This window comes from Rhinoraja longicauda, chromosome 37, assembly GCF_053455715.1.
Source record: "Rhinoraja longicauda isolate Sanriku21f chromosome 37, sRhiLon1.1, whole genome shotgun sequence".
NCBI classification, from domain to species: Eukaryota; Metazoa; Chordata; class Chondrichthyes; order Rajiformes; family Arhynchobatidae; genus Rhinoraja; species Rhinoraja longicauda.
Genome location: NC_135989.1, coordinates 17944989 through 17964783, shown reverse-complemented (window position 1 = coordinate 17964783; position 19795 = coordinate 17944989). Strand labels below are relative to the sequence as shown.

General features: G+C 43.6%; 1 protein-coding gene across 1 annotated transcript in view; it reads left to right on the top strand.

Moving 5' to 3' along the window:
* Positions 1 to 11029, top strand: part of stxbp2 (syntaxin binding protein 2) — a 40692-nt gene extending 29663 nt beyond the window's left edge. The window contains exons 11-19 of the mRNA XM_078429649.1: positions 234 to 291; positions 551 to 616; positions 1139 to 1219; positions 1898 to 2036; positions 3529 to 3635; positions 4084 to 4182; positions 4545 to 4630; positions 5859 to 6016; positions 7245 to 11029. Of these exons, the coding sequence (XP_078285775.1) occupies positions 234 to 291; positions 551 to 616; positions 1139 to 1219; positions 1898 to 2036; positions 3529 to 3635; positions 4084 to 4182; positions 4545 to 4630; positions 5859 to 6016; positions 7245 to 7324 (874 nt within the window). The 3' untranslated portion in view covers positions 7325 to 11029. The remainder of the gene's footprint in view (positions 1 to 233; positions 292 to 550; positions 617 to 1138; positions 1220 to 1897; positions 2037 to 3528; positions 3636 to 4083; positions 4183 to 4544; positions 4631 to 5858; positions 6017 to 7244) is intronic.
* The last annotated feature ends 8766 nt before the right edge of the window (positions 11030 to 19795 follow it).

Here is a 19795-nt window from a genome sequence, read left to right as displayed (position 1 = left end):
GTCAGAGACCCACACCATCCTCGACACACTCTCATTTCACTCATGCCATTGGTGAGAAGGTACAGGAGCCTGAAAGCTACAACAGCCAAGTTCAGGAGCAGCTTCCTCCCGACACCCATCAGGCCATTAAACATTACAACCTCCAAATTACATAGATTTGGGGAGATTGTTTTTGTTTTTGCACTATTACTGTTTGTTATAAAATACTCTTGTCTCTCCTTCCTTTCATTCAGGCAAGTGACAGAGTTATTAAAGACATTCTGTGAAAGCAAAAGGATGACCACTGATAAGGTGAGCAGAAGTTTCTTGAATGCTGACTCCACACGCATAATTTGTTACTCCAAATTAAGGTTAAATAAGTGAAGGGGATTGGACTCTTCATTGGAGAGCCACTTTTATATCTCGTCATGAGACCGATTACTTCCGTTGGAGTGCCTGAGACTGAGAGGGGACCTTGATAAAAATATATTAAATTATGAGAGGCATAATTTGAGTTGAGGAATTGTTGATGCAGGGAAACTGATGACAAAGACACTGATTTTTTTTTCAGGCAAATCTGCGGGATCTTTCTCAAATGCTGAAGAAAATGCCACAATATCAAAAGGAGCTCAGCAAAGTACGTGCCATGTTTTCCATCGGATGCAAGAATAAATGAGCAGATGTATTTGCAATGCAAGCTCTAGCAATCTGTCCCCACAGCTAAATACTGCATTAACCCTTTTCTAATTGCAGGATATATTGATAAGACCAGATCTGAAGTACAGTGCACAGTTTTGGTTACCTGATTTAAGAAAGGATATCCTGTGCTGTGATTAGAGGCAGCCTGAAGGAGGTCCACTGGGCTAACATAGTGATAGGATTGTTATACCGCCAGTGCCTTCGGGAATTTAGATCCGAATCTTTGGATTTCAGAAGGATGATCTTATTCAACATACAAGATTCTTGTTGGACTTCGTGGTGGCTGTTTAGATGGTCCCACTATTGGAAGAATCTCAAATTAAGGGGCATAGTTACAAGATTGAGGGATGGGGAAGGTCTCATAAAAGTGTGCATAGGAACTTCTTGCAAAGGCCTCTTCTCTAATTATTTGATATTGCCATGGTTGTAATAATCCTTTTTTTTCCCCCTTCCCTTCCAGTATTCAACACACTTGCATTTGGTTGAAGACTGTATGAAGCACTTCAAAGGCACAGTTGAGAAGTTGTGCAAAGTGGAGCAGGTTAGATCACTGAGAGCACGTGCCAATGTAGTTGATAGTAATGGTTAAATAGCATTGGCCATTTTCTGTGACATGAATAATAAACTGAAAGAAGGATCTGAAGAAGGGTCTCGACCCGAAACGTCGCCCATTCCTTCTCTCCTGAGATGCTGCCTGACCTGCTGAGTTACTCCAGCATTTTGTGAATAAATACCTTCGATTTGTACCAGCATCTGCAGTTATTTTCTTACACTGAATAATAAACTGAAGTCATTGATATGAGCCTGTCAAAGGTTCTGTTCTGATTGATTGAAAGATACAACATGGAAACTGGCCCTTCTCCCCAGGGAGTCTGTGCTGGCCATCGATCACCCATTCACACTAGTTCTATGTATCCCACTTTCTCATCCACTCCCTATACGCTAGGGGCAATTTACAGAGGGCCAATTATCCTACAAACCCACATGTCTTGGGATGTGGGAGGAAACCCACATGGTCACATAGGGAGAACTCCACACACACAGCACCCGAGGTCAGGATTGAACCCGGGTCTCTGGCGTTGTGAGGCTGTGCTGGCCGTGATTAGGGATCTATCATGAACTGCTGTGTAAAATGAAGTTTTCTTCGTAATTGGAGTGTGTAACTGTGCAGAATGTTCGCGGAACAGATGAATATAATACATCTCTGCCCCACATGTAGGACCTTGCTATGGGAACTGACTCAGAGGGAGAGAAGATCAAAGATCCAATGAAAATAATCGTGCCGATTTTACTGGATACAAGTATCAAATCCTATGACAAGATTAGGATCATCCTTTTGTACATCTTCCTCAAAAACGGTGGGGTATTTTTTCATTAAAATATTATTCAGTTCATCCATTGAGAATTACTTGAAGTATATAATTTTTTTTACAAGGCAGGTTAGGTGAGCCTATACTCAGCAGAGCCAGCATGAGAGTTCTTGTTGCTGCAGCTTGCTGGCCAGAATGGAAAGCATCACCTTCCAGAGCATGACCATCTGTTAAGTGGCACATCAATGTATCATCATTATGAGAGTTTATTGCAGTAAAAATACTCGGCTCCTGATGCAACTTAATGTGATAGATTTGCCGGACAATCAGTACAGAGTCTGATCACTCAGCCTTTTAAACATGGTGTAAACAGTGAAGTTTAGTAATACTAGGCTGCTAACTTCAGCCTCTACCAAGTTCGTCCACGTTGGCCAGGGTTCCCACCACCTTCCAGGCCTTTCAGTTTGGCATTGCAAACTAAGGAGGAGAAAGTTATAAATATAATTGTTTGTAAATATCTTAAGTGTAGACTTCCATTGATCTGGTAACTTTTACTTTTAGATGTCCCAACATACTTTACAACTACTGAAGCAGTTTTGAAATACAGTTATTGCACATTTTGCAGGAAATACAACATCTAATTTCACACAGGAAGTTCCCAAAGAGAAGGATGTCTCTTTATAGCAGCATTGATCTGAGCTATAGGGGGCGTTAACCAATATCGCTGCTCTTTGGAATAGTACCATGGGATCTATCACACCTAGTTGACAAGACAGACTATTCAGTCTGAAGAAGTCACCTATTCCTTTTCTCCAGGGATGCTGTCTGACCCGCTGAGTTACTCCAGCATTTTTGTAACTCTCTCTGGTATAAACCACTGTCTGCAGTTCCTTCCTACACAAGAGTGTGTTCAATTGTCATTTGTAGCAGCAGCAGAACACTGAAATTCATACTTGCCACAGCTTAACGACCCATGAACAAAATAACACACAAATAAATCTACAATAATCCATAATGCAATATATTAATAAGTAGTAATAGTAGGTAACCATAATAGTGCAAAACCAAAGTCTGTGGTGCAACCAAAACAAAGTCCACCATAGGTCCTAGATGCTGAGAGAGGGTTATGGTTAATGTTGTGTAGTGTTCAAGAACCTGATGGGTGTCGAAAAGAAGCTGTTCTTGAACTGGGTGGTCACATTTTCAGGCCTAACCCAGAGAGTTAAGCAGCATCTGTGGAGGGAAACAAACGCAGTGTTTTGGGTGGGGTCCCATCTTCACTCTGGTGGAGTAGAGAGAGGAGATAGCATGTGGAAAGAACCATTCTTTCAACCACCTATCCCGTCTCAACTCCATCTGCCTAAAGAATAGTCCCAACCCAAAACATTCCATCGGTTTCCCTCCACAGATGCTGCCTGACCCGTTAAGTTCCTCCAAAACTTTATTTTCACTCAAGATTCCAGCATCTGCACAGTCTTATCTCTCTTGTGACCCAGTTATCATTTCTGTAATTGAACCTGGTGATCTTTGTTTGTTTCAGGGATCACAGAGGAGAACCTCACCAAACTTATTCAGCACGCGAACATCCAGGTTGACAGCAGCATCATCCAAAATGTTCAGAACCTGGGCACTATCATCATCACTGGGGTGTGTAATACCTGGATAGACCACAGTTCAATTTTATTTTTAGTCACTTTCGGTAACAATGTAACTAAATTCTTGTTTTGTTCGGTATGTTTTACAGGTATAATTCAGTGTACATTAACCGTATCAAATTGTAATGTTTTAAAATTATTTATGGTATATATCCATGGTGGACGTTTGGAAAAGCATGTGGATATGCAGTGAATGGAAGAATATGGATTGTGTTCAGTGTGATTGTCAGGAGTTGGTGATGGAGGCAGACACGATGGTGGCTTTTAAGAGGCTTTTGGATGGGCACATGGATATGCAGGCATGGGAGGGAGATAGATAATGCACAGGTAGATAAGGGATGGTCTCGGCATCATGTTTGGCAGAGACATTGCGGGCCGAAGGGTATGTTCTTGTGCTGCACTGCTCTCTGTTCTAATATCCTTTTCCATTTCATTTTAAGGGTGGATCACCCGAAAAGTCTAAACAAGACAGAAAACATCGAACAGAGTCAACTTACCAACTCTCTAGGTGGACGCCAGCCATTAAAGACATTATGGAGGTTGGTGCTTAACAGTGCAAATCCACTTGATGTGCTGCAGATTTGTGGATGGAAAGTGATCAGTATTTCCATTACAAAACATACTTGTGACACAGAAAGACCTGGGATATATTTCTTGTCTCTGAGAACTATAAGCAAACAGCAGTGCAAGCGCGAGTGTAATATGAATTCTCAGCATTGTTGGAGCTGTGGATGCTTTCAGCCTGTCAACAAATATGACGTCCCTGTTCATAGTATCTGCCTGCAGGATTTAGCCCACTGTATAATTTAGCTTGTGTTGTACCAGAGACTGGGAGCCTGTCCAAATCTGTTATTTTGCAATGGTGTAGATATTTTTATGTAACAGCTTGCGGTTTTCACAGGATGCCACAGAAGAAAAGCTTTGCAAAAAGCAATGGCCATTTGTCTCGGACCCCACTCCAACGACAGCCACTCAGACAGCAGTGAGGTATGTGATCAATGCCCACTCTAACCTATTTAGTTCAACAGTTCAACAGAGCTTTATTTGTCATTCGGTACCAAGGTACCGAACGAAACTACATAGCAGTCACACACAAAAGAACACAAGACACATAACCCCAACACAAACGTCCATCACAGTGACTCCAAACACCCCCTCACTGTGATGGAGGCAACAAAACTTCCACTCTCTTCCCCACGCCCACGGACAGACAGCTCGTCCCCGACCGACCCGCACAGTCCCCGCAAGGGGGTGGAAGTCCCCGCGGCCGAGTCGCACCGGGCGCTGAAACGTCTCGCGGCCGAGCCGGGCGATGGAAGGCCCCGCGACCAAGCCTTGCGCAGTTAAGTCCCACGGCCGAGCCGCACCGGGCAATGTTAAGTCCAGCGGCCGAGCCAAAGATAGATGTGGGGTGTGTTGCACGGATCGAAGATCAGGGGACATGGTTGGTGGTGCATCGGTAGAGCTCCTACCTCACAGCGCCAGAGACCCGGGTTCCATCCTGACTACAGGTGCCCGTCTGTATGGAGTGATCTGGGTTTTCTCTAAGATCTTCAGTTTCCTCCCACGCGCCAAAGATGTACAGGTTTGTAGGTTAATTGGCTTGGTGTAAATGTAAAATTGCCCCTTGTGTGTAGTGTAGTGTTAATGTGTGGGGATCGCTGGTCGGAGCAGACTCGGAGGGCCGAAGGGCCTGTTTCCGTGCTGTATCTCTAAACTAACCCAGTAAATAGCTTGTTTCTCTTTATTACAGGGGTTGTGTGAATCCATGTGACATAGCAGTGAGACTAAATGAATGTAGTGAAATCACTGATAGACACCAAGTGCTAGCTTAACTCAGCAGGTCAGGCAGCATCTGCAGAGAAAGAAAGACGGGTAATGTTTTGGGTCGGGACCACAGAGATGCTGCGTGACCCGCTGAGTTACGCCAGCATTTTGTGTCAATCTTTGGCTTAAACCAGCAACTGCAGTTCCATTTTATTACATCTTTAAACTGTCTTCAGTTGTGTCAAAATGCTTTGATGGCCAATAAGTGCTGACCACGCCAGCAATTCCCACAGCCAAAGTGAAGGCTTAAATCTTGTATTAATGAAGATTAGATTGTGTGCGTGCATAGAATAACCCGCTCTCAGTATTTTGCAATCCTAAAGCATTGCTTCTGTTAATAACATCTGAGAAATCTTTAACTGAAGTGAACATTTCTTCCACCTTTCAGTGCCCGCTTTGGTCACTGGCACAAGAGCAAGACTCCAACAGAGTACAGAAGTGGACCCAGGCTTATTGTTTTTGTTATCGGAGGCATCACCATGTCTGAGATGCGCTGTGCCTATGAAGTAACAAGGGCCACCGACAACAAGTGGGAGGTGTTGATCGGTAAGTTATAGAGTTCTAGAGTTATACAGCGTCAAAGCAGGCCCTTCCACCCAACGCCCATGACAACCAACACGTACGGGTGTCAGGAGTTATGGGGAGAAGGCAGGAAAATGGGGTTAGGAGGGAGAGATAGATCAGCCATGATTGAATGGTGGAGTAGACTTGATGGGCTGAATGGCCTAATTCTACTCCTATCTCCTATGATGCCCCATCTACACTCGTTCATCTGCCTGCGTTTGGCCCATATCCCTCTAAATCTATCCTGTCCATGTACCTGTGCAAATGTTTCTTTCATGTTGTGATGGTAAAATATCTAAAACAGGATCATCTTTACTGGAAACACATAGAATTTGTCCAAATTTTGTAGACTTTGACCCATTCTATCCAAACGGGGTTTGTCAAGGGTACACTGTCAGCTGGCACATGGAATGGCAGCTGGGAATTGTGGTTTGAATTCACTCATAAATGCAAATCGCCCTTTTCAGTTCGTCCTGCTTTTCATATTCCTTTCAGAAATAGTTATCATAGAAACATAGAAAATAGGTGCAGGAGGAGGCCATTCGGCCCTTTGAGACAGCACTGCCATTCAATATGATCATGGCTGATCATCCAAAATCAGTACCCCGTTCCTGCTTTTTCCCCATATCCCTTGATTCCGTTAGCCCTAAGAGCTAAAACTAACTTTCTCTTATCGTTGGAAGTAGCAAAATATTCTTGCCATGTAGTCACTCTTGTTACTTAGGAAAACAGGCATCTAATTTGTGAAAAGGAGGCTTTGAGAAGCGCAATCTTATACTGACCATCTATTTGCAATAATGCTAAACACGAGGTAATATTAAAAGTTCATAAGTGATTGGAGCAGAATTTAAGTCATTTGGTCCATCAATTCTATTCCCCCATTCAATCATGGCTGATCTATCTTTCCCTCTCAACCCCATTCTCCTGCCTTCTCCCCATAACCCCTAACACCGTATTAATCAAGAATCTATCAGTCTGTCTTAAAAATATCCATTGACTTGGCCTCCACAGCCGTCTGTGGCAATGCATTCCACAGATTCATCACCCTCTGACTACAGAAATTCACACATCAGTCTATAAACCATCAGCCCCAAGCTTCTGTCATGGACCTGCCTGTGGGAATTCTTCATCCTTCATTTGCGGCTGAGGCACCTATTTTTATCCGGTCAATAACAGAACAACACTTATCCCTTTTTTGTCTCCACTCTAGGTTCCAGTCACGTCCTCACTCCTGAAAAATTCCTGGACAGCCTGAAGAATTTAGACAAGCCCTTGGAGACACAAAGCTGAAACAACTTGGATGTCACCATCCTTTCTAAAGCTTATAGTTTTACGACTGTAATTAAATCTACAGACTCTAAATCATCTGTTGTATGTTACGCTCACGAGAGATAGATGTAATTATTTATTTATCCTTCAATTGAAGTTTACAGTTGTATCCTTTTATAATTATCACGCCTGGGTGCCATCAATGCTAATCCGCTTGCCATTTTGTAAGCTTCCTCTTCCACCCCCACCTGCCACCATTTTGTGTCTTCTCCCAAAGAAAGATTTCCCCCACCGCTTGGATGGTGATTCATTAAATGTTCCCCAAGGCCACTTTATATACGCTCTCACTGTTGGAATAAAGGTTAGTCTGTGTTTTCCAATAAGTGGCAGGTTGCCCTTCTGCTAAGTGGGAAGGTGTTACGGCTTGTAGATAAGTCGGGGAACTCCTGCCGTTGCTGCCTGGTCTACACGGTTTGTGGCCTTGGGCTCTGGGTAACCTGTAGATGGTGGCGATAGCAATCTTGTGGCTTCCTCCTGTCCCTGTGGTCAGCTCATCTGGCCCTTCCTTCCACCCAGTCTTCACTCTGCTCCTTGTCTGTGTCTCCACATCATAACCTACACGTTCCCCTCCTGCACTCAACCACACACCTTTGTCAGTGGAACTTTTAACCAGTAGAAGCTAATCCAAGGAGTTGCGTGGTTCACCCCAGGTAAAGATAGAAAGAGGCGAGAATCAGGTACAACGGTTGTCATGAACCAAAAGCTGCAGGTGGAAGAATGAGGTGCACTGATGCTATCTGCTACCTTGTGATCCTCAACCAAAGCTAGTAAACAACTTGCCTTCTGGTGAGTTGGTTTACTTCCGCAACCAATCTTAATAGCAGAGAGTGCCTCGATACCAATGAAATCCCTCTTGTAAACACATTTTTACTGCACTTTTCATTGTTTGTAAACTGGAAGCTGGGATCAAATCATAAAAGATTATATATTTGTAGTGTGCTGCATAATCTTTACCATGCCCCTCTGCTTGCATGTGTGAACAGGAATTAAACGTGTGTTTCATTCCTTAGATTCAGTAGGTTGAGATAAAGTTAACCCAAATCCCTTTGATTGGACTGTGTAGAATACCAACAGCAGCCATGCCTTTGGTGTTTTGGATAGGCATACATTATATATGTTTGACATTTATTGAAGTATATTTTTTAAACCAAATAATGAAAAATTGAATTTAGGACAAAAATATGTTTTAAGATCAGTGGGACAGATGTTGAATTTGAAAATTACAATCGCAATAAGTACATTTAATCTGAAACCAAAATATATATTGCAGATTATACACGTTTCGTGGCATATTTTCCGTTGCCAGTAATCTTCCTGTTGGATGATGTGCTATTGATGACGCATTGCTGAATCGGGTTCCCTTTGATTAGTTCAGGAGCCGTGACATACATTGCATGCCCCCCCCCCCCCTGTGAATCGTGCCCTCTCCGTGGTCAGTCAGACACCATCTACTCAAGCTATTGAGCCCACTTTAAGGAAGGGGTCGAGGGTGATATGCACTCTGGGTTTTCCACAGGTAGAGCTCTCCTGTTCATGCCCCCCCACCGTACCTACCCTCTGCTCCTGCGCCATGAGCCCTACCAAAACTAGAGGCATCGTGGCCCAAACCTACATCCGATTACAGGTTGGCATGGACCAGCGTCCCATCGATACACAACAGGAGATGAATTGATTTTCTAGATTATTTAACCTAGTGAAGCTCGTATATATCCAAAGATATTTTCACGGCATTTATTTTCACGCCTAAACACTTAATACCTCGAAGGTAAATTATTAATGAAGTTCTCTCTCTATTAACTGAGGGCTTTCCTCCAGGGAGTATTTTAAATGTGTTTTGTTATTATGTTTACTGGAGAAATGTGACAAAATTATTTCCTTTACCCATCCTCTTGGTTGAATCCAGTTTTCTGAGCTGTAAGTCGAGCTAGACCTAGCGAGCACAACATTCCTTCTCTCAGTTGAGCGACTGGAACACGGGTCCAGGCTGCAACAACGGTATTGTCACATTTCACTCCAGAGGAGATGTCGTAAGTTTCTCAGCACAGACCTAGTTTGTCAGTGTTCGCAAGAACTCCTGCCCTTCTGCAGCTCGATGAGATTTTTATGAGACTACTAGGAGCCTCTGCTCATGGTGAGGTCCGCCAAGCTGCATGTGTTCACTTTCTGAAGCTTTATTGCACTAACTAAATGCATTGCTGACCCACTGCACAAGTTCTATGTAAATGGGATTTTTTCCAATGCTTTGGATGTCTGTAAACTTTTTCTCCAGTAATATTATGGATTTAATTTGTCCATCTACATTGAGAATTTATTTCATGACGTGTAGATAACGTGGGTGGATTCATCTGGTTGTGGATAACCTTGCAGTCCAGTTTAAACTATTCATGGGATAGCTAGCATGCCACTTTTCAAAACGTTTGCCTTAATCCACATGTATCCTGTTTAATTACAATGTATGTCTGAATTACAGAACTCTCCCAACACTCCGCTCTTTTAATGGAATGATACTAAAAATTGTTCAGAATGCAATGCAGCTTTGAAACGGTTTAACAATCTGCACTCCATTGGCACATTTAAGAAGTTGACCCTGCAAAAAGCAGTTGTGGGAAAGACATTTGTAGTTCAAGGTGCATTGGGTTGAAGTGATATTTTCTGGTTTCCGTTGGGGGAAGGTGATCCATCAACAGCCACAGGGCACGAGGCATTATCCAAGGTGCATTGTGCTTTGTGTTCAGCTGTATATTTACTCTTGTACATACAGCTTGGCCTTTTGAAAGATTGCAGTGAATTAATTTACTTGCCTGAAGCCCTAAGCATTTTTAAAGCCAGATTACATTAGTGTTGTATTCCAACTAGTACCATGCTTTCCTCACCTCCACCAAAGACCCAGACAAATCACTTGTCTTCGCTGGATCTTCTGAATTTGGATAGTACCTTCCTGGATAATGCTCCTCTCAACAGTATGACTGTATATTGAGACAGAGTGCTGGAGTAACACTGCGGGTCAGGCAGCATTTCTGGACAACACGGAGAGATGACGTTTGGGGTCGTGATCCTTCTTCAGTCACTTATCCGTGTCCTCCAGAGATACTGCCTGATCTGCACTTTGTGTCTTGTTTAAACCAGTATCTGTAATTCCTTCTTTCTACATAACTACAGATTGGGCAGTTTCCAGATCTGGGTATCTATCCTTCAGCAATCAACAGGAGATTCCTGCTCCTTCAGAAGGTGATTGTGAGAGGATTGTTGTGGCAAAAGGGTGTCCTCACACCTGCAGTCAGATTGCATGCCTGGAACTGGAAGGGGCAATTAGATTCCATTTGCTGCCCTTGGAGCGGCTCCACCGTGTAAAGTGCCTGCAGTCAACCATGCAACGGATTTAATTGCAGTGTGTACATGATTTATCTGGATGGCAATAATCAATGTAAATATTTCTTCTTTAGTGGTAACAGCCAGAATATTTTTTGTATGTACGTGCATTTAACAATGACAGTGCTACTTGCGTGGTTTGTGTTGTGTATAATCTGCAAAAGATATAATAAACTTATCCTTTTGTTATTTAATTGAATTCTGTTTCCGAAATGAAAACCTTGCATTTTTATACCGTGACCTTGGGACAAGTTGAACAATCGTGTGAACATGGATAGGTGACGTTTCAGGTTGGGATCCATCTACAGACTCTGATGAAACCATCACGTGTCCATGTTGTCCATGGCTGCTGTCTGACCCAATGAGTTAGTCCAAACTGTTTATTTCTGTAAATCAGAGCCTATGGTTCCTTGTTGATTCATATACTCCAGGTCTTCCTGCATTCATTCATTCATTAGCTATTTCATTCTCAAATGTGAATCAAATCGAACAGTTAATCAGCAACCTCCTCCTATTCTCATCTTTATTTTTGAGGAGGTTTGTGGTTGAATCAGCTGATGATGGTTGGTTTTTGAACAGTTGTGATGGGTCAATATAGTTCAGTGTAGTTTATTGTCACTTGTACTGAGGTACAGTGCAAAACATTTTTGTTGCGTGCTAACCAGTCAGCATAAAGACAACACATGATTACAATCGACCCATCTGAAGAAGGGTCTCGACCCGAAACGTCACCCATTCCTTCTCTCCCGGGATGCTGCCTGACCTGCTGAGTTACTCCAGCATTTTGTAAATAAATCGATTTGTACCAGCATCTGCAATTATTTTCTTATATTACAATTGACCCATTCATTTTGTGCAATCAGATGGCTTCTCTCAAGGACTTTGACCATTTTCCATTTAATTTCACTTTAATCAATGTCGTCTTTTGAATCGTTCCTAGTTACATTAGTCTATCTTGGAGTTTTCCATGTACAATTCTGTTTTTAAGCTCGCTAAAGCAAGCAGTTATCTGAAATATACTTTTCGAATGCTGGGAATTGCTTGATAAAACAGTGGAGTTACAGGAAAGAAACCAGTCCTTCAGGCACCCTTGTCTATGTTGACCATCCAGAAAATGAGCGTGTCAGGATTGGAGGAAATGTGGGTTCCTGCAGTAAGGAGCAGAGCGGGATTTGTACAGGTACTGACTTGAGATTGCCCTTGCCACTCTTTAAATTGTAATGGGGTCTTCAGATCCAATAGAAAGATGAAACCTTGGGGTGACAAGAGATTGCAGGTGCTGCAATCTGGAGCGAAAACACTGGAACTCACAGCAACTCAAGCAGCATCTGTGGAAGCAAAGGGTCGGATGACATTTCTGGTTGAGCACTGCATCAGGACTAAGCATGGATGGAAGGTCGTCAGAAGAAAGGTGACGGATAGGGGTGAGACATTGTGGAATTGGGTGGGAAGGAAGATGATGGTGCCAAATCGGGGAAGGGGAGGGGGAAGTAGGAAGTAGAGAGAGACTGGATGTGAAAAATGAAATAATCAAAAGATAGGACCTTGGTGGGGAGACCATCAATACTACCCAATGCCTGACTACAAACAACAACCAAAGGTAGACACAAAATGCTGGAGTAACTCAGCGGGACAGGCAGCATCTCTGGAGAGAAGGAATGGGTGACGTTTCGGGTCGAGATCCTTCTTTAGACTGGTTAGGGATAAGGGAAACTAGAGGTAGTGTATAGATAATGATGTGGAGAGATAAAGAACAATGAATGAAAGATATACAATAAACACGATGATAAAGGAAACCCATGCTGACATCAAGTGAAATCTGACCATCTCTTCAATAGTTTGGATTGTACTAATGCAGACTTTTCAGGAAAGTTATTTAAATCTTGTCATGGCCGTGATCAGATCCAACGTTGGAATTCATTGAGAACTAATTATTTTTAAACAGAAATCTGTCACACACAAAAATGATCAATAAACCAACGGTATGGAGGGAAAGCAAAGTGACTGGTGCTGTTGGTAAAACAATGACCTTGTGCTCTGTCACAATGTGAGCGATTGAAGACTATCCAATATCAAAAGCTCTGGAGATGGTGCAAGAGGGTTGGAAAATGCCTGTCCATGTGTTTTAACAAAGTGGGGAAAGAAAATGAAATTAGTTTATATTTGTATACTTACTTGGATTCTGCTTGGTTGTTACTGATATGGTAAGTATGAAGAAGGGTCTCGACCCGAAACGTCACCCATTCCTTCTCTCCTGAGATGCTGCCTGACCTGCTGAGTTACTCCAGCATTTTGTGAAATAAATACCTTCGATTTGTACCAGCATCTGCAGTTATTTTCTTATACATATGGTAAGTATGAATACTTGTTTTAGACATTTAGCAGTTGTAGAGCAGATTCAGGAGTACAAAAATGTTGTTCAACAACTTTTGCTGTCTGTCGTTGAGGTATACTGATGTAACCTGAGGCAAAAAATATTCCTTTGGTACCAAGTCTCTGTTTAATTGAGAGAGCTGATTCACCTGTAAACATCTACCCTACTTAAAAAGGAGGACAACATTAGAATAAAACTCGAGTATGCTTATTACTTGGTTTGCTGTTAGATTGAAAGGGGACCACTTTTCAGAAAATACTTTCATACTAATTTCCTCAGAACCAGGGGCCACAGTCCAAGAATAAAGGGAAGGCCATTTAAAACCGAGGCGAGAAAAAACTTTTTCACCCAGAGTTGTGAATTTGTGGAATTCTCTGCCACAGAAGACAGTGGAGGCCAGTTCACTGGATGAATTTAAAAGAGAGTTAGATATAGCTCTAGGGGCTAGCAGAATCAAGGGATATGGGGAGAAGGCAGGCACGGGTTACTGATTGTGGATGGTCAGCCATGATCACAATGAATGGCAGTGCTAGCTCGAAGGGCCAAATGGCCTCCTCCTGCACCTATTTTCTATGTTTCTATGAATGAGTATTCCTTGGGTTGATCTGCCTAAAATCATCCATGTCCTGTTTCATAAGTACTAAACATCAAAGTTGAGCCTGATCCAATTCATAAGTTCACAATGGTGTTTGTGTGGAGTTTGCACGTTCTCACTGTGATTACATGGGTTCCCTCTTGGGTGCTACATTTTCATAGATATATAGACAATAGGTGCAGGAGTAGGCCATTCGGCCCTTCGAGCCAGCACCACCATTCAATGTGATCATGGCTGATCCTACATACTAAACACAAGCAAGTTTGTAGGTTAATTGGCCTCTGTAAAATTTTCTCCTAGTGCGTAGGGGATGGATGCGAAAGTGCAAGGATTGGCTGAAGGGCCTGTTTCCATGTTGTACCTCTAAACTAAATTAGATGGCCCTATTGTTTGTACTCTCCTGCCTATCGCATCCCTTCCCATCAGCAGTTAATCCAACCACACACACGCCCTAGACACCCGAAACGTCACCCAGAGATGCTGCCTGTCCCGCTGAGTTACTCCAGCTTTTTGTGTCTGTTTAAGCCAGCATCTGTAATTCCTTCCTACACCCAGCATACCCTTACTTTGAAACCACTTCACAAACTATAGAGCACTTAACGGGAATTGTCAAAATCCTATTGGTATACTGCCTTGAGATTATCCAATGCAGATCTTCACAGGCTTACACGGTAGGGTGTAGAGAGGGTATAAGACCAAAGAGCACAGGATTGAAACCCTTGTATCTTTGCACACTTTTACAGGATGTGGTGTACCAAGAGTGAGTTATAAAAACAACTATGCCAGAGAGATACGCTTTGGTGAGTTCCCCTGGCAGGTCCATCTACAGCTGAAGTGGAAATACCTGGTGGAGACATACTCAGCTGGTGGTGGGATGTGACCACCACAACCCACCGCCAGGGGGTCTTCACCTTGGTGCATCTTCAAGGTGAAGTGCATCTTCATGTAGTAAGTATCATGTGATTTTGGAGCAGCCATAATTTCTGGAAAATATCAATATTGTTAACTCGTCAGTCTGAAGAAGGGTCCTGACCCGAAACGTCACCAATCCATGTTCTCTTGATATACTACCTGAGCTGCTGTGTTACTCCAGCATTTAGCGCCTTTCCTTGTTAACCTATCAATACTATCTGCACAGACCAGCATTTATTAACTGATGACGAGTCAGAGGGTAGTGAATCTGGAATTCATTGCCACAGAAGACTATGGAGGCCATGTTCTCTGAATGCATTCAAGAGAGAGCTAGATAGAGCTCTTAAGGGGTATGGGGAGAAGGCAGGAACGGGGCACTGATTGAGAATGATCAGCCATGATCACATTGAATGGCGGTGCTGGCTCGAAGGGCTGAATGGCCTCCTCCTGCACCTATTGTCTATTGTCTATTGCCAAGTCAATGGATATTCAGTCAACGTTCCTAGTTTGATCAAAAGAGACTGAAGATGCGGGAATCTTGAGCAAGACACAATCCTGGAGGACCTCAGCGGGCCAGGCAGCATCTGTGGACGAAATAGGAAATGGACAGGCAATGTTTCTGGTCGGGACCCTTTGTCAGACTGGGTTGAAATGCCATCTGTCCACTCCCTCTGCAGATGTTGCCTGACCCACTGAGTTCTGCCAGCTATGTATATGTGAAACATATTGATCATGAAATTATTAAATTAATTTAATTTCACCTTTCCATTAGTCATACAGCATGGAAACATGCCCTTCAGCCCAACTTGTCCATGCCAATTAAGATGCCCCATCGATGCTAGTCCTACTTACCCGCATTTGATCCCTTGTCCTTCTAATCCTTTCCTATCCATGTACCATTCATTATTTGTAGAAATTAGGAACTACAGATGCTGGTTAATAAACAAAAGGACACCAGGCACTGGAGTAACTCAGCGGGTCAGGCAACATCTCTGGAGAACATGGATCGGTGACGTTTCAGAGTGCTGGAGTAACTCAGTGGGTCAGGCAGCATCTCTGGAGAACATGGATAGGTGACGTTTCACAGAGTGCTGGAGTAACTCAGCGGGTCAGGCAGCATCTCTGGAGAACATGGATAGGTGACGTTTCACAGAGTGCTGGAGTAACTCAGTGGGTCAGGCAGCATCTCTGGAGAACATGGATAGGTAACGTTTCACAGAGTGCTGGAGTAACTCAGCGGGTCAGGCAGCATCTCTGGAGAACATGGATAGGTGATGTTTCACAGAGTGCTGGAGTAACTCAGCGGGTCAGGCAGCATCTCTGGAGAACATGGATAGGTGACGTTTCGGGTCCCTTCTTCAGACTCCTATTGTTAGTTTATTCCTTTTTATTACTGCAAACACAATTAAATTACTTTTATGTTGCTTTATTCAACAGTTCTGAAGCTCTCTTTGAAAGTCTAGTCATTGTTGCTGGCACACTCAAGCTGGAAGGCATGCAGATTATTTATGGAGTTCACAAGGTCATCTTGCACAAATACTTTATTTTGAACTGTTTGGGGTTAAAATCCCAGACAACGACATTGCTCTCGTTATGGTGAAGGAACCATTCGTATTCAACAAACGTGTCGCCCATATGCTTCCGTGATGACCAGTCCTTTGATATGAGCACCCTGGAGAACGGTTGGGTTACTGGATGGCAGATGTTTCGTCTCGGTAATTATTGTGAAGTTTCTTTCAATATTGTGTGTGTTTGTTTCCCTCCTATGAACCCCATGTGCTGTACACCTTGAGTTTAGCCCCCACCCCCTTAAACCAACCTCCCCTCTCCCTTCAGGCAAAAACGCACACCTCCAGATTCAGGGACAGTTTCTTCCCGGCTGTTATCAGGCAACTGAACCATCCTACCACAACCAGAGAGCGGTGCTGAACTACTATCTGCCTCATTGGTGACCCTCGGACTATCCTTGATCAGACTTTGCTGGCATAACCTTGCCCTAAACGTTATTCCCTTATCATGTAACTATACAATGTGAATGGCTCGATTGTAATCATGTATTGTCTTTCCCCTGACTGGGTAGCACGCAACAAAAGATTTTCACGGGACAGTAAACGAAACTAAACTCTCCCAGAAGTCAAAAAGGTAAAACCTTTGCTGGTTTGCAGAGTGCTCTCCTTCCTCCTGATAACTTGAAGACATCACAGACTGTGACTTCTGCACCCTCGCTAAAACCTCCACTTCCTTCTTGTCATGGGAAGATCAGAACTGCACACAGTACTCCAAATGCAGCCTGACCAAACTCCTGTAAAACTGCAACATGACGTGCTGATTCTTGTACTCTGCCCCGGCCAATGAAGGCAAGCATACCATATGCATTCTTCACCACTCGGCCTACTTGTGTTGCCACTATCAAGGCGTTATGGACTAGGACCCCCAGATCCCACTCTCCATCAGTGCTGCTCATGGTCTTGGCAGCAGGGTGAACAGTCCGTGATGGAGATGGGTGGGGTCTTTAATGAAACCCAGTGCTTCTTAAACTATTTCAGTGTCATTCACCCTTGAGTCTTTATCACAACATTTCATTCTCCCTCGACTACATTTTCCTACGTTTTTTGGTAATTTTCGTCTTATTCCCCCTTGTGTATAATTTTATATATATTAAGTCATTCACCCCTCTAGTTTCATTCACCCCAAAATAATTTCATTCACCCTTGGGTGAACCATTCACCAGTTTAAGAAGCACTGGGTTACCTATGATGAGCATTTGTCAGCATTAGGCCTGTATTTGCTGGAGTTTAGAAGAATGAGGGGGGACCTCATTGAAACACAGAATAGTGAAAGGCTTGGACAGAGTGGATGTGGAGAGTCTGAATAACATCTCCAGAGATGCTGCCTGACCCGCTGAGTTACTCCAGCATTTTGTGTCTGTCGTGGATGTGGAGAGGATGTTTCCACTAGTGAGAGAATCTAGCACATGGTATTGGGGGTAGGGTACTGACATGGATAGAAAATTGGTTGACAGACAGAAAGCAAAGAGTGGGGATAAATGGGTCCCTTTCGGAATGGCAGGCAGTGACCAGTGGGGTACCGCAAGGTTCGGTGCTGGCCTCAACTACCTTCTGTGGCAGAGAATTCCACAGATTCACCACTCTCTGTGTGAAAAAAAACGTTCTCATCTCGGTCCTAAAAGACTTCTCCCTTATCCTTAAACTGTGACCCCCTTGTTCTGGACTTCCCCAACATTGGGAACAATCTTCCTGCATCTAGCCTGTCCAACCCCTTAAGAATTTTGTAAATTTCTATAAGATCCCCCCTCAATCTTCTAAATTCCAGCGAGTACAAGCCGAGTCTATCCAGTCTTTCTTCATATGAAAGTCCCGCCATCCCAGGAATCAATCTGGTGAACCTTCTCTGTACTCCCTCTATGGCAAGAATGTTTTTCCTCAGATTAGGAGACCAAAACTGTACGCAATACTCCAGGTGTGGTCTCACCAATGCCCTGTACAACTGCAGCAGAACCTCCCTGCTCCTATACTCAAATCCCCTCGCTATGAATGCCAACATACCATTCGCTTTCTTCACTGCCTGCTGCACCTGCATGCCTACTTTCAATGACTGGTGTACCACGACACCCAGGTCACGTTGCATCTCCCCTTCTCCTAATCGGCCACCATTCAGATAATAGTCTGCTTTCCTGTTCTTGCCACCAAAGTGGATAACCTCACATTTATCCACATTATACTGCATCTGCCATGCATTTGCCCACTCACCTAACCTATCCAAGTCACCTTGCAGGCTCATCCGCAAACTTGGAGATGTTGCATTCAATTCCCTCGTCCAAATCATTAATATATATTGTAAATAGCTGGGGTCCCAGCACTGAGCCTTGCGGTACCCCGCTAGTCACTGCTTTGGGCAAAACACAAATACCGGAGAAACTCGGTGGGTCAGGCAGCATCTGCGATGGGAACATAATGGAGTGAGAGCCTTCTTCAGGGAGCAAGCTGAGGAAGAGAGCTGGGGGCTGGACACAGCCTGACAATGTCTTTTAATTGTGCTTAAGATTCCCAAATTCTCTAACATTTTCCCAAAAGTACCTATTTCTACCACTGTGGACGTGAACCAGAAATGATGATTTCCAGACCAAAGCTTGTTAGAACAATAATAGAAATTCAGCTGTTGGGCAAACTGTAAATTCTGACGCAATGATCCCATCTTAATTCTATATTTAGCTAATCCTCACTTTTGTATTTAGATTGAATAAATCCTGGCATTAAGGTAAATAAATACTCAGTAATTCCTGGCTTTGAAGCAATTACATTATTGGGACATGAAAATGTAATCTGTGTCACAAGCACAGTGGAGAGTTTGAGTTTGAAGAAGGGTCTCGACCCGAAACGTCACCCATTCCTTCTCCCCAGAGATGCTGCCTGTCCCGCTGAGTTAATCCAGCATTTTGTGTCTGTCTTTGCCGTTTATGGCAGCAACATAAGCTGCTGATCGTCAGCGGGTGAGGCAAGGATGGCAGCCCTCAACGTTAAAATAGCATTGTGACCAATTCAGGCACCAAGCAGTCTTGGTAGACTGGGGCAGAGGGGAATGACTGGAGTCATACTTTGTACTGTGGATGTTGATCTGGGTCCCAGCACACTGCTGTCCTTCCTCAGGACAGTCTACCATCTTCAGCTGTTTCATCAACAACCTTCCTTTTTCCATAGGGTCAGAAGTAGTGATGTTGTCTTATGATTGCACTGTTCACCATTCCTGAGCGAATAAACCACTCTGTGCCTGCATGCAGCAAGACCCAGGCAACATTCAGGCTTGGACTGATATGTTACGAATAGGATTCACAACACCAAAGTGCCAGGCAGTGACCATCTCCAACAAGAGAGCATCTAACTACCTATCTCTGGCATGTTCATTGTCATTACCGAGATACAAGGAACTGCAGATGCTGAAATCTTGAGCAGAACACAAAGTGCTGGAGGGACTCAACAGGTCAGGTGCCGTTTCAGGTTAGGACCCTTCTTCATTGCCACAACCTCACTGACAATATCCACATCGTCTCCACTGCCCAGCCACATGGGTACTATGACCAAGAGAGGTAGGACACGCCATGGCTTAGAGAAACTTCTGAGTTATGAAAGCAAAATACAGGGAGGATTCTGCAATTTGTGATATG